The sequence below is a fragment of the Oncorhynchus clarkii genome, chromosome 28, assembly GCF_045791955.1.
Source record: "Oncorhynchus clarkii lewisi isolate Uvic-CL-2024 chromosome 28, UVic_Ocla_1.0, whole genome shotgun sequence".
NCBI classification, from domain to species: Eukaryota; Metazoa; Chordata; class Actinopteri; order Salmoniformes; family Salmonidae; genus Oncorhynchus; species Oncorhynchus clarkii.
In genome coordinates, this window is record NC_092174.1 from 26,764,588 (window position 1) to 26,787,788 (window position 23,201).

At 41.4% G+C, this 23,201-nt stretch overlaps 1 protein-coding gene across 1 annotated transcript in view; it reads right to left on the bottom strand.

Moving 5' to 3' along the window:
* The window catches only part of LOC139387448 (solute carrier family 22 member 23-like), a 75,947-nt gene extending 53,064 nt beyond the window's left edge, over window positions 1–22,883 (bottom strand). The window contains exons 1-3 of the mRNA XM_071133631.1: window positions 21,864–22,883; window positions 1,883–1,986; window positions 1,448–1,602 (exon numbers count right to left, since the gene is read on the bottom strand). Of these exons, the coding sequence (XP_070989732.1) occupies window positions 1,448–1,602; window positions 1,883–1,986; window positions 21,864–22,316 (712 nt within the window). The 5' untranslated portion in view covers window positions 22,317–22,883. The remainder of the gene's footprint in view (window positions 1–1,447; window positions 1,603–1,882; window positions 1,987–21,863) is intronic.
* Between the last annotated feature and the right edge of the window lie 318 nt (window positions 22,884–23,201).

Genomic DNA, 23,201 nt, shown 5'->3' on the forward strand with positions numbered 1-23,201 from the left:
TGTTAATTTGCTAAATTGTAATTACTTCACTACTATGGACAATTTATTGCCTTACCTCCTTACACCATTTGCACACACTGTATATAGACTTTTCCTATTGTGTTATTGACTGTACATTTGTTTAACTCTGTGTTGTTGTTTGTGTCACACTGCTTTGCTTTATCTTGGCCAGGCCATAGTTGTAAATGAGAACTTGTTCTCAACTGGCCTACCTGGTTAAATAACGGTGAAATTTTAAAAAAACATATAGAAAAAAGAATGACTAAGAACCCGATGGTATCATTGACAGAGCTCCAGAGTTCCTCTGTGGAGATGGGAGAACATTCCAGGACAACCATCTCTGCACACTCCACCAATCAGGCTTTTGTAGAGTGGCCAGACGGAAGCCACTCCTCAGTAAAAGGCACATGAAAGCCCACTTGGAGTTTGCCAAAAGGCACCTAGACTCTCAGACCATGAGAAACAAGATTCTCTGGTCTGATGAAACCAAGATTGAACTCCTTGGCCTGAATGCCAAGCCACACGTCTGGAGAAAACCTGGCACCATCTCTATGGTGAAGCATGGGACTGGGATCGAGGGAAGGATGAACGGAGCAAAGTACAGAGAGATCCTTGATGAAAACCTACTTCAGAGCGCTCAGGACTTCATACTGGGGCAAAGGTTCACCTTCCAAAAGGATAACAACCATAAGCAGTGGCCACGGTACAAATCTATGAATATCTTTGAGTGGCCCAGACAGAGCCTGAACACGATCAAACATCTCTGGAGAGACCTGTAAATAGCTGTGCAGCGACACTCCCCATCCAACCTGACAGATCTTGAGAGGATCTGCAGAGAAGAATGGGGAAAAGTCCCCAAATACAAGTGTGCCAAGTTTGTAGCGTCATACCCAGGACGACTCGAGGCTGTAATCGCTGCCAAAGGTTCTTCAACAAAGTGCTGAGTAAAGGGTCTGAACACTTACGTAAATGTGATATTTCAGTTTTCTATTTTTTATAAATTTCCAAAAATGTCTAAAAACCTGTTTTTGTTTTGTCATAATGGGGTACTGTGTGTAGATTGATGAGGGAAAACAATTATTTAATTGTTTTTAGAATAAGGCTGTAACATAACAAAATGTGGAAAAAGTCAAGGGGTCTGAATACTTTCCAAATGCAATGTACACCTCATGACTAGGGGATTTCCTTACTTTTAGGCATACAGCAACACCATCTGACAATATATAGAATGTGAGTCCTAACTCAAGACATGGGGGTCTACTAACTATAACACACTCCACAAGGACAAGGCTATGGGAACCAACTACTGCCCACACAGCAGCACATCCATTACTAAAGCGTTAATAGAAATTCTCACCTAACAGATAAATCAATGGACTGTACAGTATAGCGAAGGCATTCAGAATAGCATGGTGTAGTAGGTCTGCAGGACTTACTGAGGACTTACTGAGGATGTAGAGGGAGAGGGCGATGCCTGCCAAGCAGAAGCCCTCGAAGAAGCGCAGGGTGCTGAACATGGGAACGTTGACCGAGAAGGCCACGGTCAGACCGAACACCAGCATGAACAGGACCGAGATTATTAGGACCGGGTGGCGACCAAACCTGAGGATGGAGGGAGAGAAGGAGGGAGAGAAGGAGAGAGAGAGAGAGAGAGAGAGAGAGAGAGAGAGAGAGAGAGAGAGAGAGGATGAAGCACAAATACAGTAGGAAAGATCCTTAATTACTTGTCCATATTTAAACAATACAAGCTAAAGCATTAACAAGAAACACACTGAAAACCCCTGAATGAAATGTCTATGAAACCATATTATGTAATAACTTTATTATGTAGCAAAGATATCATGTAACAACTTATTATGTAATAGTGAATAATTGTACTCACCAGTCTGCCAGGACCCCAAAGACCAGGTATCCGAATATGGATCCCACCAGCAGAGAGAACTTAGCGATGTGGACCTTCCACGCCGAGTCACACACCAGGCTCCACTGTAGAAGACGAAGAAGAACAGAGGAAGGTTACTGGATTGTCTAATGAACACAAATGTCAAACGGAAACGTGTCTTCTGCTTTATCCCAAATCCTCTGAAAGTCTCTCACACAAAGTAACAAACACATAGAGGGCAGCGGAACTATGGCATACGGAGAAACAACCCATTCACATCAGCCATTTTGTATTCAGACTAATCTCAGCCAGAGTGTTACTCAATAGATCTAATAACGACATGAAGCATATACATTATTTTTCAGATTGTATGGGAACATTAACTCAGAGCTACAAGAGCATTCTAGCTAACTTCCTATTGGATTTGAACCAGGCAGCACACCCCTGATCTCAATCCAGTTTCCCTAACCGACATCCCACTTTGCTAACAACGCCTTAAAACATAAAGAGAGACTAACCATAGATTTAAAGCCTCCATTAAAAGTGTTCAACCATGTAAATGTACTGTAGCCTATTATGTTGAGTTTCCCTTTCCAATGTCTAGATTGCCCTCCGTGTGTTGTCTATAATGATGTAAACCCCCACTTCAACTTTTAGTGTAGTCCTCTGCCCCATCAGTAGTAGGCTTCCAAGAACGCAAAGTATGCTGTGCCACTACAGCTGATTTGCATTAGAAATACATCCATGCTCATCTTTTTGTATTATTTGTGGATGAATACAATTGTAGGTGCATACATGTGTGAACAGAATGACCCCACTTTGGACAAATCAATCAAACATTGATAAACAAAGCTAGAACCCATTCATCCCCTGCTAACTCTGCCACCGCTGCTGGGAAAAAACCTTAGGGGGAACTGAAGTAGATATATGTAGAGTATGTCTAATAAATACATTTTTTACTGATTCAAGTCTACATGTAAAGTATGTGTACAATACATACAGAATAAGCCCACTTTAGTCAAGGATGATAATGTCACCCCAAATCTGTTTGACTTATCCACTCCACTATCACCCCACACTTTCAGTCCAATGCAGCTGTGAGTAAACAGTACTGAGAGGCAGGCTGTTGGGGTTACTGGGTTCCTGGTACTCTGGTCTGGAATGGAGCCTCCTCTGTGCTCCCAGCTGTCTGAGGGATATAAGAGTCAAGGAGAGGGTGTGTAAGGGTGGGGCGTGATGGTGACAGGTGTGTGACACATGGGGTGTCTGTCTATCGATGTGACACCCAGAGTAGAGCTCTGGTTAGCCAACAGAGACAGACAAGCACACACAAGATTTGGTTCCAAATTCTGAGATTAGCCAATACATACCCAAAGACAGAGCTTTGGAAAGTACCAAACAGCACATCCATTACTTTGCATTGCTTTTTGATTTCTGGTAAACGTGAATGCAATGGCTCAGAACTGGTCGATTGTTTGGTCGTTAGGCTGTTGGTTGACCGAGATTGTCTTAGTTGAGCAGTAATATATATATACATATATATATATATATATATATATATATATATATATATATATATATATAAAAAATATATATATATTTGTGCCCATCTCAGTGAACTAATCTAGGCCTAGACTAAAAGCCAATTCATGCTTGAGCCTGCACAGCCATGCAGAGGCTAAATCGAGCTCTGTACCGTATTGACATGCGCCTCCCAAATGTTGTAACAACGTGGAGGGCTCCAGCACCACAATGACATGATTGGTTGACGGTAGAAAATACAAACTCACTTCCTTGACAACAGCTCTGCGAAGCACAAGAAGTATGAATGCCCTGACTTCTGCTGAGGTCGTATCACCTGGCCAAGGCAGAAGCCGGATTGACAATGCGCCTAGATGCACAATGCACTTCTCTCTCCAGAATGCACTCTCTCCCGCTAATAGTTTAAGAACTTCATTGTGTGAATTGTTTGCGTTTGATTGTCAGTGTCTGTCAATTCCACAATACATATATCACCAGTAGTAGATTTACTGTTATTTCCTAGCATTTCTAATCTACAATGTCTACAGTAATTTATGATAATGCATTCAATATTATTATTCCAGTCTTCCCGTTTTCATTGTCAGAGTGGACAAATTGTTTGCGGAGTGCACAGCCTATTCTACACTTGTGAGAAACAATGTTTTGTTTATTTTCATTCCATTTATGAGTTTTGTCAATTTAGTCATTGTGTTTTGTTTGGAGCGATTCTGTCAATGTTGAGTAAGGTTGCGCACGAATAGAAGTAGGGAGATTTGATAGTATTTCTTATTGGCTTTATGCATCACCAACTATGACCTGTGGATCTTCTCAGAGTAATGTTTTCTTCACCTCAAACAGCAAGGAAACAAAGTCTGTTTTTACATCCATTGACAATTACAATAGTTCCTCAATGTATTTGAAAAATCTTTCTAGCTTTCTCCCTTTCGCTAACCACTCAGCGTGAAAGGGAAAAATGTCACGCTCTAATCCAGTGGAAACGTCATAAAATAGGCCTACCTGATTACTTCTTATCTGTGCTTGACTTGGACTGGAATAGGTTCTGGTACTCATTTTGGGTGCTGTTACTGTTCATATTTAGGTGCAGGAGCTCTACAATACATTTGAGCTAATATTCTATGAGAGGAACAGGAGCTCAAGCAGTAGAACATTTGAGGTGCCGGTACTCAGCTCTGGTGAGCTCCTATCAGGATATCAGGATATTTTCTACCTGCAGGCTGCAATTTTTTATTTGTTGCCTTTATGTAGGCTATTTTTACATTGTTGGCAATGGCAATAGAATTTACTTTTTAGGTTTGTATCATTTTCATTTAGATTTGGATAGTATTAACCACATGACAATGATTTTCAGATATGAAGATGTTATTATATATTAAATTAAATTGTTTCAAGGAAATTTGCCTATGAAAACCATAACTGGCACGCAGATCGGTAGAAATGGTAAGATAAATTGGCATTCCACATGAGAAAGATTGCCGACTCCTCATGTAGCCTATTACCGGCAACTTCAGGAGATTAATGGCAGAATCTGCAAAAGCCAGTAGCGGCAGGAGGATGGTTGGGACAGGTTGAGGATTAAATCTTCTGGTTATCTAGATCTCTGGTGCCATTGAAGCATCAAAACGTAAGCTTAAAGCATCAGACAAGCTCAATGCATATAGTTTATTTTATTAAAACACATAGGATAGGGTCAAGTTTCCTGAATTTCTGCCTGACTGATGTGCCCAAAGTAAAGCCTGTTACTCAGGCCCAGAAGCCAGGATATGCTTATAATTGGTCGCATTGGATATACTTTTTAAAAAAAATTCTAAAACTGTTAAAACAATTTTCAGAGACTATAACAGAATTGATATGGTAGGCAAAAATCAGAAGAAAAAACAACCAGAATTTTATTTTGTTTTAGGTCCATGGCTGTTATAATGGAAAGCTATGGGTCCTATGTAATTCCGTCTACAAGATTGTTGATATCTAGTGAAAGCCATAGGAATTGCAGTCTTTATTCAAGGTTTTAGGCTTGTTTTTTTATTATTAGCAAGAATTTGACGTTTTGGTGAAGAGAGCACCGGAACAATATCAGTCTCTCGGTGCAAGAGGGAGAGGACGCGTGCTTACTAATTTAGCTTTTTATATTGAACATACTACTTTCAGGGGTTATTATAGTTTATTTACATTTTAGGGTACCTGAAGATTAAAGAGAAACGTTGTTTGACTTGTTTGGACGAAGTTTTGCAGTAGCTGTTTGGACTCCTTTGTCTGCAAGTTGAACGAGTGGATTACTGAAATCGATGGTTCCAACTAAACAGACTTTTTGGGATATAAAGAAGGATTTTGTCACGCCCTGGCCTTAGTATTCTGTGTTTTCTTTATTATGTTGGTTAGGCCAGGGTGTGACATGGGTGATTTATGTGTCTTGTTTTGTCTAGGGGTTTATTAGATTTATGGGGTTGTGTTCAGTGTAGTGTTCTAGGTAAGTCTATGGTTGCCTGGAGTGGTTCTCAATCAGAGGCAGGAACCATATTTAGGCAGCCATATTCTTTAGGTATCTTGTGGGTGGTTGTCCCTGTCTGTGTTTTGCACCAGTTAGGACAGTTTCGGTTTTTCCACGTTTTCTTATTTTGTATAGTGTTCAAAGTTTTCATCTTTCATTAAAGATGTTTATAAATAACCACGCTGCATTTTGGTCCTCCTTTCCTTCCCAGGAAGAAAACCGTTTCAGATTTTATCTAACAAAACGACCATTCATGTTGTAGCTGGGATCCTTGAGATTGCGATCAGAGGAAGATTTTCAAAAGTAAGTGATTTATTTCATCGCTATTTGTGATTTTGTGAAGCCTGTGCTGGTTGAAAAATATGTTGATGTGGGGCGCCATCCTCAGACAATCGAATGGTATGTTTTCGCTGTAAAGCCTATTATAAATCGGACAATGCAGTTAGATCAACAATAATTTAAGCTTTTAAATGACACAAGATATGTTCAAGATATGTTTAATATTACGATTATTTATTTTAATTGCGTGCCCTCCAATTTCACCGGATGTTGTCGACAGGTGTCCCGCTAGCAGGAAACCTATCCCTAAGTAGTTTTAAAGCATCAGACAAGCTCAAAGCATAAAGTTTATTTTATTAAAACACATAGGGTGTGTCTATACAGTTGAAGTCAGAAGTTACCATACACTTAGGTTGGAGTCATTAACTTGTTTTTCAACCACTCCACAAATTTCTTGATAACAAACTATTGTTTTGGCAAGTCGGTTAGGACATCTACTTTGTGCATGACACAAGTAATTTTTCCAACAATTGTTTACACACAGATTATTTCACTAAATTCACTGTATCCGAATTCCAGTGGGTCAGAAGTTTACATACACTAAGTTGACTGTGCTTTTAAACAGTGTGGAAAATTCCAGAAAATTATGTCATGCTTTAGAAGCTTCTGATAGGCTAATTGACATAAGTTGAGTCAATTGGAGGTGTACCTGTGGATGTATTTCAAGGCCTACCTTCAAATTAAGTGCCTCTTTGCTTGACATCATGGGAAAATCAAAAGAAATCAGTCTAGACCTCAGAAAAGAAAATGTTGATCTCCACAAGTCTGGTTCATCCTTGGGAGCAATTTCCAAATGCCTGAAGGTACCACGTTCATCTGTACAAACAATAGTACGCAAGAATAAACACCATGGGACCACGCAGCCTTCATACTGCTCAGGAAGGAGACATGTTCTGTCTCCTAGAGATTAACGTACTTTGGTGTGAGAAGTGCAAATCAATCCCAGAACAACAGCAAAGGACCTTGTGAAGATGTTAGAGGAAACAAGTACAAAAGTATCTATATCCACAGTAAAACAGTTCTATATCGACATAACCTGAAAGGCCATTCAGCAAGGAAGAAGTCACTGCTCCAAAACCGCCATAAAAAAGCCAGACTACGGTTTGCAACTGCACATGGGGACAAAGATCGTACTTTTTGGAGAAATGTCCTCTGGTCTGATTAAACAAAAATAGAACTGTTTGGCCATAATGACCATCGTTATGTTTGGTGGAAAAAGGGGAAGGCTTGAAAGCCGAAGAACACCATCCCAACCGTGAAGCACGGGGGTAACAGCATCATGTTGTGGGTGTGCTTTGCTGCAGGAGGGTCTGATGCACTTCACAAAATAGATGGCATCATGAGGTTAAAGCTTGGTCACAAATGGGTCTTCCAAATGGAGAATGACCCCAAGCATACTTCCAAAGTTGTGGCAAAATTGCATAAGGACAACAAAGTCAAGGTATTGGAGTGGCCATCACAAAGCCCTGACCTCAATCCTATAGTAAATGTGTGGGCAGAACTGAAAAAGTGTGCGCGAGCAAGGAGGCCTACTAACCTGACTCAGTTACACGAGCTCTGTCAGGAGAAATGGGCCAACATTCACCCAACTTATTGTGGGAAGAATGTGGAAGGCTACCCAAAACGTTTGATCCAAGTTAAGCAATTTAAATACAATGTAACCAAATACTAATTGAGTGTATGTAAACTTTTGACCCACTGGGAATATGATGAAATAAATAAAGCTGAAATAAATCATTATCTCTACTATTGTTCTGACATTTCACATTCTTAAAATAAAGTGGTTATCCTAACTGACCCAAGACAGTGAATTTTTACTAGGATTAAATGTCAGGAATTGTGAAAAACTGAGTTTAAATGTATTTGGCTAAGGTGTATGTAAACTTTTGACTTCAACTGTATATGGAAAAATAGACTTTTAACAAATTTGACCCCTCGATTGGGTGAAAGAACAGACGACTTTCGGGTTAGCAAGATTTATTTTAGTCGGGAACAGCCATAGAATAAATAAAACAATGTTCTTCATTTGGGGACAGGTGGACTGAGTTTGCACTCTGTATTTCATTCTCATTTGAAACTGAAGTTCCCCACTCACAATATGTCTTTAGGCTATCAGAGTTTATGACCTCTTATAACCTCTGGTTTAGCGATCTGTTCAGGGTAAAAAGCTCCAGCTCCACGATTATTCACTGTCACGAGGCAGTGATCACATGACACACACATGCATACTTTCAGTATCGATGTCACTAGGGGACAAGACCAAGATGGGAGGCAAACAAGTTCCCCAATGTTGCGCAATACCACATAAACCATGAGGTAGTGTTTCAAAGTTAAGGCCGTCTGCTCTGTCTTTGGCCGTGTCAAACTTGCGTGTTGAAAGTGTGATGTGTGTCAGAGCTGGGACTATGTATAAGACCATGGGATATGGAGAAGTCACGACCGTGCAGAGTGGGGGATCAACCAGACCACGCGGCCAGGGTGACTGACTAAGCGTGACAGATGAACGTGGTTCAAAGCAGCTGGTGACCGCACAGTTGAAAGGAACCTCAACCATTAATAAGCACCAAAGAGAGAGCTGACTGTGCAAGATGCCTGACCACATCTTAGTTAGGGGAACAGAATGTTTTAATGTTAACCAAGGTAAAAATCCTAACCACGACTGAGGTCAAGGGACAAAATATGTTAGTAAACCTGATCCACGGTCATGTCACCACAGAAGTTCAGCTATCTACTCTACAGAACATTCTGTCCCATATGCTTCCTTTAGTGCCCTCACTCACTCACTATTGTAGTGTTCATTAGGGATAGCTGAATTGAAGGCTCTATGTTAGACAGTAGGCAATGCCTTATTAATCCTTTAGTTTGACAGGCAGGAGGGGAGTACAAAAGGCCTATTGGTGCTCTGGGTCTGTGTGTGACAGCAAGGGAGGGCATCAGGCCCCGAACACTGACCCAAGTGACAGTACTACCCCAGGGAGGGGACAGAGGAAGGGGGGGGGGGGCAGGAGCCCCCCTGCAGGCACCCTGCTGCGGTGTCTACCGTGTCATTTAACACCAACGGCCACAGCTGCATGTACAGTACATATCTAACTAGAGATACTGTCTTATACTCAGCTGGCTCCTCCCCGGATATTGTGTTAAATGCTCTACAACAAAGCTTTCGTAGTGTCCATATAGCTTTATCTATCATTATCCTTGGTCTGAGCACCTCCAAAACAAAAGTCATGTGGTTTGGTAAGAAGAATGCCCCTCTTCCCACAGGTGTTATTACTACCTCTGAGGGTTTAGAGCTTGAAGTTGTCACCTCATACAAATACTTGGGATTATGGCTAGACGGCTGTCCTTCTCTCAGCACATATCAAAGCTGCAGGCTAAAGTTAAACCTAGACTAACCTAGTTTCCTCTATTGTAATCGCTCCTCTTTCACCCCAGCTAACCCTGATTCAGATGACCCTCCTACCCATGCTAGATTACGGAGAAATAATTTATAGATCGGCAGTAAAGGGTGCTCTCGAGCGGCTACATGTTCCTTTACCATTCGGCCATCAGATTTGCCACCAATGATCCTTATAGAACACATCACTGCACTCTATACTCCTCTGTAAACTGGTCATCTCTGTATACCCGTCGCAAGACCCACTGGTTGATGCTTATTTATAAAACCCTCTTAGGCCTCACTCCCCCCTATCTGAGATACCTACTGCATCCCTCATTCTCCACATACAACACCCGTTCTGGCAGTCACATTCTGTTAATGGTCCCCAAAGCAAAGCACTGGGTCGCTCGTCTTTTCAGTTCACTGCAGCTAGCGACTGGAACGAGCTGCAACAACCACTCAAACTGGACAGTTTAATCTCAATCTCCTCATTCAAAGACTCAATCATGGACACTCTTACTGACAGGAGTGGCTGTTTTGTGTGATGTATTGTTGTCTCTACCTTATTGACCTTTGTGCTGTTGTCTGTGCCCAATAATGTTTGTACCATGTTGTGTTGCTACCATGTTGTTGTCATGTTGTGTTGCTACCATACTGTGTTGTCATGTGTTGCTGCCTTGTTATGATGTTGTCTTAGGTCTCTCTTTATGAAGTGTTGTCTCTCTTGTTGTGATGTGTGTTTTGTCCTATATTTTTATGGTATTACTTTAAAAAAAAATTTATCCCAGGCCCCGTCCCCGCAGGAGGGCTTTTGCCTTTTGGTATCCGTCATTGTAAAAAAGAATTAGTTCTTAACTGATACGTCTATTTAAATAAAGGTTAAATAAAATTAAATCAATTTAAAAAAGGGGGAGGGAGGTTATGAGAGAATGAGTAGAAAGAGGGAGAAGGTGGGTGAGATAGAGAAGGAAACAAAACGCTTGACAGTGAATGGAGAGAGATAAAGAAGAAGAAAGGGAATAGGGAAATATAATGAGTAAATAGAGAGACAGAGACACATTAAATGCTTGGCAGGGAGTGTGAGGGGAGGGAGACAGGGAGAGTGGAGTGAGACTGCTGCATAGTTACTGCCTAGCAACAGACTATATCACCTTGGTTATGAGTCTTTTTCTAATTTACAGTATAAGTTTAGAATAATTCTCTCATCTCTGGGATCAGGGAATAGAGGAGAGTAGGAGGTGAGAGAGAGAGAAGCACACATCCAGCAGGAGAAGGACACATCCTTAATTTACTTGTCCATATTTAAACAATACAAGCTAAAGCCTTTGAAGTCTGCCCCTTCGGGTATTTTATTGTTTGAGTGCATTAGCAAGAAACACACAGAAAACTCCTGAACTGAATCTATAGATAGAGAGAGAGAGAGAGAGTGTCAGGGAAAGCTATGATCCCTTATTGATGTAACTTCTTAAATCCACTTCAACAAGTGTAGATGAAGGGGAGGAGAATGCTCTTGAGACAACTGAGACATGGATTGTGTTTGTGTTCCATTCAGAGGGTGAATGGGCAAGATAAAATATTTAAGTGCCTTTGAATGGGGTATGGTAGTGGGTGATAGGCAGACCGGTTTGAGTGTGTCAAGAACTGCAACTCTGCTGGGTTTTTCCACACAACAGTTTCCTGTGTGTATCAAGAATGGTCCAATTTCCAATGGACATCCAGCCAACTTGACACAACTGTGGAAAGCATTGGAGTCAACATGGGCCATCATCCCTGTGAAAGGATTTCAACACCATGTAGTCCATGCCCTGATGAATTGAGGCTGTTCTGAGGGCAAAAGGGAGAGAGAGCTCTGGGCCACATTCCATCACCGTTACAGTTGTTATAGAAAATGTGATAATATAAATCCAAACTGTTCAATCAGTGACATAATTTAGAAAAGTGCGACTCATTGAGAAATCACCTACGTAAGCAATGTCATATTCCAGAGCTGTTGTGTAAATTGTATTTCATATTCATTTCCTAGATAACTATCATTCCAGAATCAATTCTCAAGTTACACATTAAAGGTTGGACTAATTGCAGACATGTTCAATAAAGAGTCTAAGGCACTGCATCTCAGTGCAAGAGGCGTCACTACAGTCCCTGGTTCAATTCCATGCTGTATCACATCCGGCCGTGATTGGGAGTCCCATAGGGCGGTGCACAATTGGCCCAGCGTCGTCTGGGTTTGGCCGGGGTAGGCTGTCATTGTAAATAAAAATTTGTTTTTAACTGACTTGCCTAGTTAAATTAATTTGTAAAAATAATAATAAAAATACATACAATTTACATGCTGAGCAGACAATGGTGACATCTATTCAAAAACCACCTCAGGTCAAAAACATAATGTAGCCTATTGAAGTCTATCTCTACTGTTAACATTTTATGGAGATAATGGCATCTTTTCTTTCAGGGGCACAATTAACAGTCTGAGGAAACATAGCATTATTCCTCAAATGATCATGCAGTGACAGGGCAAGGACAACAGTCAAACACCATGCCACAATCTCCCTATAAAGAGAGGTGTGTGTGTGTGTGTGTGTGTCCGAGACGGCGCACCATCAGTGACAGTTGGTTCCGGTGCCTGTCAGCCCAGTTTCTGTGTGAGAGAGATACAGACTAGCTGATCAGATACATCTGCAGTGTTGTCTTTGAGGTCTGCAGGGAGCCTGGCAATACCCAACACTTTGTTATTGTATCCTGAAAGTGTCCACACAGACACAGACTTGAAAACAACAAGAATAAAAAATATATTCTTCAGTTTGGGTGTGTGTACACTAAGATAGTAGCTTAGATTGAGAGTGAGTAACCTTCTTTTGTGTGAAAAGAGAAAGATAGACGAAACAAATAGTATTAGGTGGATAGTAGGTCAAACGAGAGGCGGTTTCTGCATGATTCTCATCGCTTTCTAACTCACCACTTCTCTCTCTCTCACACACACACACACACACACACATATAGTGCTCCAGCATATTCTGTCATGGCAATGTAGATGAACCATATAATTAAATGAATTTGATCAATCTCACTGTTTGTGATTATGCAGAGAGAGGAAAGGAGAGAAAGGGCGTGATCAGCTACTTCCCTTCCAGTCTTGCATTCCATCACTTGATCTTAAAACAACTGCGACCAGGGACACAGGTTGCTCTGGGTCACACGTTCAGTTCCAGGTTTACTGCGGCTCTGCTCAAAATACCACTACGAGAAACTAACTCCCTTCAGCAAATACATACAATGACTGTATGAGGCTTTGTCTTTCAGTCCCACAGGCAGACCTCTCTTTCCTCACAGCTGACGTGTGTGTGTGTGTGTGTGTGTGTGTGTCTACACACAACTGACTTGGGCAGAGGGTTAACCCCTCCTAACAGCTGTGTTTGTCTCATGCTGTCCCACACTGATGCTGGGTATGTAGATAAGACAGGACAGGAGAGGACAGCTGGACAAACAGACAGTGAATGTTTAAGGACTAGGCGTTCCTGTATTCACTCTCAGGGCGTTGGGGGGCATTGTCCAGTCCTGCTAGCACTACAGTGGAATTGGGTGCAAACCTTATCTCTCCGTACTTATGACACACAGTTATCTTTTTGTACAGTTAAAGCGTACAGACTTTCGTAATACAATGTAACATCTGTTGACACAGGGGTGCCAGCTTGAGGAGGAGTATATTCTTACTTTTGAAATCAAATCGTATTGGTCACGTACACATATTTAGCAGATGTTATTGCAGGTGTAGCAAAATGCCTTTCTAACGTAAAGAGGAATTACATTGTTATATCCTGTTGATAGCATAATATTTCTCCACAGTCACTTGAAATGGGAGCTGCCTGGCACCAATAGCAGTCCCATCTAGATACAGGACTGGAAATCTCCAGCTATATTTTAAGAAGAGCTGATCCTTCTCTAACCACTAGCTCTCCAGTGAACTTGGACAATTACACAATCACAACTTTCCTTGAACACACTGGGGATTTCAGTCAGTGTAGTCTAGAGTGCGATGGTAGTTTATTGTCTCTACTCCAGGCTGTGTGATGCTGCTGCCATTTGAATGTAATGGAGAGTATATGAGCAGAGAAGGATGAAGCATTAAGCAGGGAGAGTGGGATACTCCACCCATCCGGCCCATCTGTGTCTCTCTGTAATGATTCAGGCTTGTTTTATTATTTTATTCAGCTCAGTCCCCAAGAAGCCCCAGGTATCAATTAGAATCCACATCCACACCAGCCACTCTGGATTCCTCATCAGCCCCCATCCCCTACTCCGCTGAGCCCAGCGTTATCAAAGCCTTCTCTGAACATCGCTCTGAGGGGGGACAGAGCTGCACTGTTACCATGCCATGACTATTCAAGGAGACGCTACCAAAGAAATCCATTGTGTCACTATGCTAGTATTTCAAGGAGATAGAGCCAAAGCTCTGATTGTATTATCACTAAGTTGTATTATGTCTATGATATAACTATTCAAGGAGATATATCCAATGCTTTTAGGGGCTGATTCCGACCTGAGTTAGTTAGTTATGTGTAAATGGAACATGATTCCTTTTGTATGTACTTCTCTCTGTGTATTCTGAACTTGAACTTAAGCATGAGAATAGCATGCTATAAACCCAATCTCTGACTTTAATAGTATTTCAACAATGGTTTCACTTTCACAAGTGCCTCTGATTTAACAAATTATTGTACTTTATATGGATTATTATCGTAACAAATGCACTGATGGGGTCAAATTATATATAGCCTGTCAATATGTTGCATGAATTCACAATGGAAATCCAACTAAATCAAAACAAGTATTATTACTCTCGCAATTTCACACATTTGAAACATATATTTCCCCATTCTACGCTTGACAAGCAGTTCCCCTGTTCTAGCACATGGCACTGTGTGCACACTTGGTCAAGTCTGTGTGTAAACTTACGCACACTCTCAAGCAAACGTTCAAACGTTCAAAATGAGTCTCATACTTTGCATGGAAATGATCCGACGCATGGTTTACACAGGTTTGTGACTACGAATGATGGATAAATGAGGCCCCAGGAGTCAAGGGAGGGGGTTTATAGCGAGGTCCTTTAGTGGGATTGAATTCGTCCATTTACCTGAGAATCAATTCCTTCTGGGGACGACCTTGTTGGGTGTGTGTGTGTAATATGCCATTTTGTTCGATATTGTTAATATTGTGGTAACACTTTACCTTCAGCTGCTCTTCTACCTGTGTAGTAAAGCTGTAATTAATACGGTAATAGATGATAACTTAGTAATAGCTTTGTAATTAATTACATAGCGAAGAGGCAAAATGGTAGGCTATATAAAATAGTTTTGAGTTTCACAGGGTTGGGAAGGTTGATTTCTAAAAGTAATCCATTAGTTACCTGTCCAAAATTGTAATCAGTAGCATCATTTTTGGATTACCCAAACTCAGTAAAGTAATCTGCCTACTTTCATTTAAGAAGCATTGGAAGAAGACAAAAATGTATATTACTAATTGAACGACATCTAATGCAGGATAAGCCAGAGTTTACATATCTGCCCATAAATGGATGTTGGATTTTACTACATGGGTTGGTTATGTTGGCTTCTTCTAACCCATTGCTTTCTACTGGGATGGCAGGTAGCCTAGTGGTTAGAGCATTGGACCAGAACTTCAAGAATAGGACTTGGAAATATAGATTAGCTCAATTGTTTTATCTGACCATAACCCAAAAACTATGGACTTATTAGCTAACTACCACGGAGTGTAGTTTTGTTTTTGATTTTATTGTCTTGGAGGACTGATTGGGCTGTCATGGGCTCGCATGCTTTAATCACAACCCAAAAAGTCCTATTTGCATGTGAAAATCTATTCACATTGGTTCACATCAGGCAATGCTTCTTGTAAATAGCAAACTCAAATTTTGTGAGTGTTTTTTATAGGGCAAGGTAGCTCTAACCAACATCTCCAATCTCAACGCATTGGTTGGACTCCAGGTTAGCTGACTCCTGACTACAATTAGCTTTTGGAGAAGTCATTAGCCTAGGGGTTCACATACTTTCCCAACCTACACTGTGAATGTTTAAAAATGTATTCAATATAGAAAAATTGAATAATTTCTATGTTATTAGTTTAAGCACACTATGCTTGTCTATTGCTGTGACTTAGATGAAGATCAGATCAAATTTGATGACCAATTTATGCAGAAATCCAGGTAATTCCAAAGAGTTCACATACTTTTTCTTGCCACTGTAGGCCTATTGTTTATGTTTTTGTTGGTGACACTTTGATATCTCGATAATTTGCAGCTGTTTAAGGTAATCAAGTGTGCGAGTTTGAGCATGAGTCTGTTAGGCCTATGGAATTTCTTTGGAAATCATCACCAATTAGATTGAGTAATAATCTCCACCCGTGGTCTTCTTAAATTAAACTTGTTTTTGACCGTATGGATCACAATACGAAGGAAGGGAAGAACTCTCTCAAACTTTTATTCCACCGGCTGGGATCCGCACTATGCAACTGTTGCAAGAGAGCATTTTTCATTGGTTGTCTACTGGTCACAAAACTAATTATTGAAAGGCAGCTTAATCTTCTTCAATTCAACCATTACTGAGTTAAGTACACTTATACATTTGTGAACAGCCATCCACAAGAACCATAATCCATAAGGTGCTAAATGAGAGAGCAGCAGTGTAATTCACATCAATGTGCTATGTAATAAGTGATATTCATATCGCCCCGCCTGTAGGCTACACCACTGCTGTTGTCCTTACCGCCAAGCGTTTATTCAAATTGGACAATCTTTGGATGCTGACAGATGTCACACCATTGGAAGACATAGCTTGGACTGTAGACTACAAAAGCCTATTCCTGCTCTTGGTGTGCCATCATAGTGGTCTTTGACTTGTGGTAAGACTCGCTCGGCCGAACAAACTTACTGTAAATGAGCGCCTTTTTTTCAATGCTGATTTGAATGTCACTGAAAAAACAGAAAGGTGTCAAGGAAATGTTTTCGCAAACATCCTTTTTGAATGTAAAAATAATAATAGAAGTAAACTTGTTTTTAGTTAAGTATCTGAAATCTGATTACAGTATTTTTTCTGGTAACGTAAAGGATTAGAGTTACCTTTCTTTTGTAATCCGTTACTTGTAACGTCATCATTTACTCTGCAACCCTTGAGTTGATACCAACTCTACCAATCAAATTGTGATTGTATGAGCTGCCATTGGCGGCGACTAAATGTGCATTTTAATATCCAAGATGGATGTTATGCATAGAAACATAAATATGAACGCTTACATGCTTTAGTGCAGGGGTGGGCAATTCCAGTCCTCGAGGGCCAGATTGGTGTCACAGTTTTTCCCCAGCCCCGGCTAACACACCTGACTCCAATAATCAACTAATCATGATCTTCAGTTCACAATGAATTTTGATTAATCAGCTGTGTTTGCTAGGGATGGAGAAAAAGTGTCATCGATCAGGCCCCCGAGGACTGGAGTTGCCCACCCCTGCTTTCTGTGTGTACCATAAAGCTATGCAGTCAGCCTGCTGTCCTCTGAGCATACAGACATTCTATATTAGCCTCCCTCCAGACAGTACAGTAAAATGAAAGCGTGGCTAACGTGTCCCTTGACTCGTGGTGGAATGGAACACTGTGCATGCAGGGCTGCCGCATTTTTATCTGCTGCTCGTTTAGCAGGGGATATTATCTGTGATAAACAGATGTCCGAGGCTGTGGGGAGAGGGAGGGGCGCATGGCTGCTCCTAGTCGTATCACAATGGCCTAAAGCCTTGGGGTGGTACTTAGAACCCCTTTGTGCAATACTGAGAGAGGCTTCAAAACCAGGCTCTTTATCAAGCTGGTCCTCTTATGCCTTTGAGCAGACTAGATGACATGTCTGTGGGTAAACTGGTGTATTTTAAGTAATGTTTGATAAATGAACATGTATTCAACAAAAAAAGCTAACACTTCCTTGCTGCCCCCCATGGAGATGGATGGGTTAGGATACACATAAACATAAACATCAAGATTTCCTTGAAGAAGAAAAAAGATAACTTTAGTCAGGTGTAAATACACACCCCTTTGACTCACCTGAAACACAAATGACAGGGTCACAGGACATAGCCTATAGCAGTGGTCACCAACTTTTTCTGAGTCAAGATCACTTTTGCAGAGAAGAAGCAAGATGAAATATTTTTAATATTTTTTTAAACAAGACTTAATAAAGTCGGAACATTAACCTAATAAAAATGTGGTTTGTGCAGTAGGACTAATAAATCATTACAACATATTGGCTATATGCCTGGCATGCCAATGTTGTTCTTCTCAGACCATATTGTAATTCAAAACTCAAGCTTTGATAACCAAATAGATCCGTTGGTGTACCACTTGCAAGGCATCGCTGAGCATAAATTGAATTCATTTGCAAATGACTAGATTTTTTTGTTTTACTGGACTGATGGTACTTGCATCTGATGGTCAGGGTGCTTTCAAGACAACTGGGAACTCGGGAAAAACTAGGTCAAATCATGACGCCGGTGATCTTCTGATCGGAAATCCAGAGCTCAAGAAAGATACCCGTTTCCGACATGGAATTCTGAGTTGTAAGACCTTTCAAAACGATCTTTGCCAGTTGGACCCTGTTTTTTTCCGAGTTCCCAGTTGTCTTGAATGCACTGAAGTCTGAGATTTTCGAGTACCCAGTTGTTTTGAACATAGCATTAGTCTCAGGGGAGAGAGGGAGAGAGCAATAGAGGGTCCGCCTCTCCCAGTCCCTAATTTCTCCTTCCTTTCCTCCGGAGAGACTGACCAGAGAGAGGGGACACCGTCATCCATCTGATTGTAAAACTTGAGTCGCACCACACCTGTCTCATGCACAAATTCATGTTATTTCTATGACCGGAGAAAGTTAAATACTCCTTGACATTAAAATAGACACGATGAGCTGCAAATTATAATAAAAGCGCAGGGCTATCGATACTTAGCTACTCATTCATTGCAGCGCCAGTGGAAGTAGGGAGAAGCACATTTTATGTTTTGTAATAGTGTTGAATAAAAACATTGTTGATTGTGCTGAATAAAAACGTAGACGTGAACTCACTCATAAAAACAGCAGCTCTTTGCTGTATTCTTTGACAGTCTCTCTCTGGTCAAGGTTTCAAAAGTTATTAAATCTCACGTAGGTTAGTATTAAACTTTGCTGTGGGGTTGTGGAAACTGTAGGCACGGTGATTGAGCTATCCGATTGGCCAGCTCAGTAGGCACACTGAATTTAGCCACAGATCTTCCAGTCAGCCGGGTAGGTGCAGTTTGTCTTTTCAGACAAATTAAATGGTTCAAAATGGAAACACTTTGCATACGCTGGGCTTCTGAATCAAGTGCACCTACTGCCAACAGCGCAACACGAAGCGCAAGCCTTTATAGTTTGCTTATCTACAGAAATGTTTGGTGATCGACTACGAATGCCTTGAAGATCATTCCTAGGTGATCGACCGGTTGGTGACCACAGGCCTATTGAGCAGTATTTACAATGTAGTAATATGTGTGACCTTAACGCCCAGATAAAGTATGTTTTATTTCATCTTTAAAGCACTGTATGTCTAATAAATCACTGTGTATTCATTCCATGAAAATAACTCTAAATACTTAAAGCATTCATTTCCCTGAGCCTCCGTTTGCCATTGAAATGCTCAGTCTGATCGTGTAGGCGTGTTAATACAAATGTAAATATATTTACATACACAGACCTGATTGGCGGACAGGATTGTCTAGACTATATTCTAGAGTAAAGTAGGAGGATACATATGCAAATAAAAGATGACCAGTCATTGACATTGGGCCAAAAACTCCCTCCCACCTGAACAGACTGAAATTCCAGGTGTTTATGTCAAAAAGCTCTTACACTAAAAGAGCATTATAATAAATTTCACAATTTCAGAGATTCAACATAGTGTGGAAATATATATATATATATATATTTATATTTTATATCTTTTATCACTGCACTGCCCCTTCAAAGTTCAGTATTTAACCTTTTTGATAAAAATATAAATCAGGATGTGTAGTTTGTTTTTGTAGAACGTACTACAGATTATAAAGGAATCAATAGGACAGAGTGTAACGTACAAGACCAACAAACAACCAGGGGGTGTCCACTATGGGGTAGTCGTTTTCTTGCTGTGTGACCCTCCAAGCATCACAGAAATAGCCCCTAAGGACATGACTGACATCCCTGCAATGGATGTACTCTTATACCTCTAGGGGTCCATGAGAAGAATGCCAAATCATTTCTCATTATCTTTCTTACAGAAAAGACACCCTATTGTGAAATAGTTTTGCCTTTCTTCCCAGACCTCTTGCTCTGGCCAAACGCTATGCCACACCCACGGACGTTAGTTTCTTCTCCGCAATGAGTCTGGATCCGAATACCTCCCAGACCCTTCACCGACTGCAAACACATCCGGGGCTGTCTGATTGGTCCAGAAACCGATGGGTTGGGCCAGAGCCAGAACACACCACTAAGGTATAAGAACTGGAGACCGCATCCAAGATGTCCGCCCGTTATTTTCAAGGTAATCTACTCACGCCGACTCATGTACGGTCTATATGCGGGTGGCATCGGGTTTATACGGACCAACATCCCATGCGCAGTGGATGTCATCACGTTATCCAAAAACATGGCAGACAGTGGATGAATATAACATTTTAATACTGTCGGCTGTGAGTGATGGGAAAAAATCTCCCTGAGCTACAATTATTTGAATAATTCAATGGATGTTTTGTGCACGAAGGTGATGACTAGAGTGTCTTTTTCAGGATTTTCAAATCGGAGTTCTCTATGTGGCGTCTACGGAAATGGTCAGTTAAACTGCAGTACCAAAGCAAATCTGTAGCAGTCAAAACCGTGGTTCTAGACCGGAGCCCTTGGCTCATTGGAACACGTGGGTAAAGCTGCGGTTAGAAAATGTGTCATTGGCTTTGATACTCTAATTGGTTAGAGATGATCAAATTGCTGATGACTTTATTTTGTACAACACAACTGGTCACTAACAATCGATTTCAATGATGGCAGTCTAGAATAAAGTATGTTGCGTAAGACAGAGCAGAGGAAGAATTTTGTGTGAGTCGTCAGGCTAGAAATAGTAGGCCTCAAGGTCCATTTTGAAAGTGTAAATGGGGAAATCATGTCCTTTCACTATTTGGGTTCAGAAAGTATATCTAGGCTTAGTGTAGCTATATGGGCCTAGGAGGCCTGTGTGGATCGATAAACACCTGAGGCTGAGGAACTGAACTATAACATCAACAGGACAAGAGCATTGGAAATATTAGTATTCTCTCCAAGTAACTAAAACTAAATGTCTGACACAGAGTAGAAACTGGGCACAGTAGAAGAGTTTATAGGCTACTGTTCAGATATAAAACAAGTTCAGATAAGGAAGAAATACAATCGTTGGATTTATTTTAGAGCAGGTGAGATAATCAAAATAGGGAAGTCATTATTCTCGGGTGGCGCAAGGTGTGCGAGGGAGAGCACTTACTACATGCCCTTTGCTCTAGATCAAAACTCGATTATCGCTTAGGTCTGGGCCATTATTACCAATGGCACATTCTGACCACCGGCACATTCTGCCGTGGTCATAGGGAGAGGGACATCTCTCCATGATAGGTAGCAAGCAACTCGTCAGCTGCTCCTATGAGTGATGGCATAACATCACGGGCTTAGGAACTGTCGGCATCTAGGTGAGCTATAGGCTACAGAACAGTCTCTCCAGCCGACATACTCGTAGTTATTGTCCATGAGTATTCATAGCCCCATGAATTGGTTATTAAAGCACTCAGTGGAGCAGCTCGTGTTATTATACAGGGATAGCCAATTGTGGAAAAATACATTCCTGGGCTGCATGCGCTAGCAGGCTATTGGAGGCAGCAATGCATGAACCAGTCACATGCTTTTAGACTCATAAAGGTGTGACGGTTAAGCAGAGGTGCCAGCCTATTATTTTTGAGAGACTGCAATATTCCCACAATGAAACAATGTGATAGTGTTAGCCCTCGTCTGCTAACATACTTTACTATGGCTGTGGGTAACCCGCAACAATATGCTGATATTATAATGCAATTGATCCAATGCACCTCATCTGAATCGAGGGAGGAAGACATGTATAGGCCTTAATGACATAAAATAAACAATGTAAAGTCAGCCCTTATTGCTCAATGTCAGGCAACAAAACTTACCTTAGTAACCACATTCTGCATTAGTCCCGTATGCAGCTCAAACGTCCACTCCTTGCACATACAATGTTGCAGATGCCTGGCTGTATTATTGTGGGTGCCATTGTAATAAACGTACGCCGCTGTTCGTGGGAAACTATTATTTGGACCATGAAATAAAGAGGAAGGAATTATAGTAAAATTAGTCGTATTTGCAGTTGGAGGAACACATGTATTGTTCGGTTGGGCAAGAAGGAATTCATCAGAGTACTGGCTGAATCCAATAAATAACGCCGGAATCCACGTCAGCACGATTAGCTGTCTCTGATACTTCCCAAATCCCCCAAGAAAAGGCAAGACACAATCGTCGATGCGTGTGAGCAATCCCGGCGACTCTGTTTCGGGGGACACGAAGCCGTTCTCCGGTTGATGGTCCTCCGTCTCGAGCTGCACCACGGCCATCGCGGTTTCGCTCATGGATGCGTCTGTAGCGCAGCCGGGTTGGCAGTGTTACCCGTCGACTCCAAAATGCGTCAATGCCCCCGCTCTAGTGGTGAAAGCCGTGCGCAAGCAACCACTGAAATTGAAATAAGAGTCGCTTCTTTAGGATCTGGACTCCCTGTGCTCCTGTTTAGGTGGACTCCATGGACTATTGCCACTGAACTGAGAGCACTAGGCTACTTGAGTGACAGCAAGCAGCTTTAAATGTAGGCTGGCACATTTCCAAACTTAGAATAAACAAGCGCGACAACATGAGAAATTGTCAGGGATGTTTTTAATCACCAATATTCCCTTCTGCTGGATAGGCTACTCCTCATTAGCATATAATTGTGCCGGAAGAAGTGGAATATCGAGGGAGGACGTTAAACACTGCCCATTCCTCGAGGGCGCTACAGGTAACACACCTGTACAAATAGTGAAATACAGTCATCTGATGGTCTGTAAACACATAGCCTATTCCTTCTTCCTGACCACGTCATCCGATATATCGAAAGTTAAATGTAAATCAGACATGTTGAGGAATTTTCACAGCGGTGAAGTGACACGGACAGATTCTGTAACTACAGAATAGGAAGAAAGATAAAAACATTTAACCGTCTGGTAAACTAGAGGCGGAACTTTGAGCAACCCTCCGCCCATGTCTGTGGCTCACTCGCAGCAGTGCTTACCCCGACAGGTTGCATAACACGGTTTTGGCTCCATATAGCGACAAAGATCTCCATTGTAATGTGTGTAGCCTAGGAGACGTTTACTAGGCCCATAGGCCTGACCTTATATTTATGACAATAGGAGGTCTGTCAGAGTGGAGGGAAAGGAAGAGAGGATGCACTTGAGTTGAGTTGAGATTTTTAATAAGGGGGT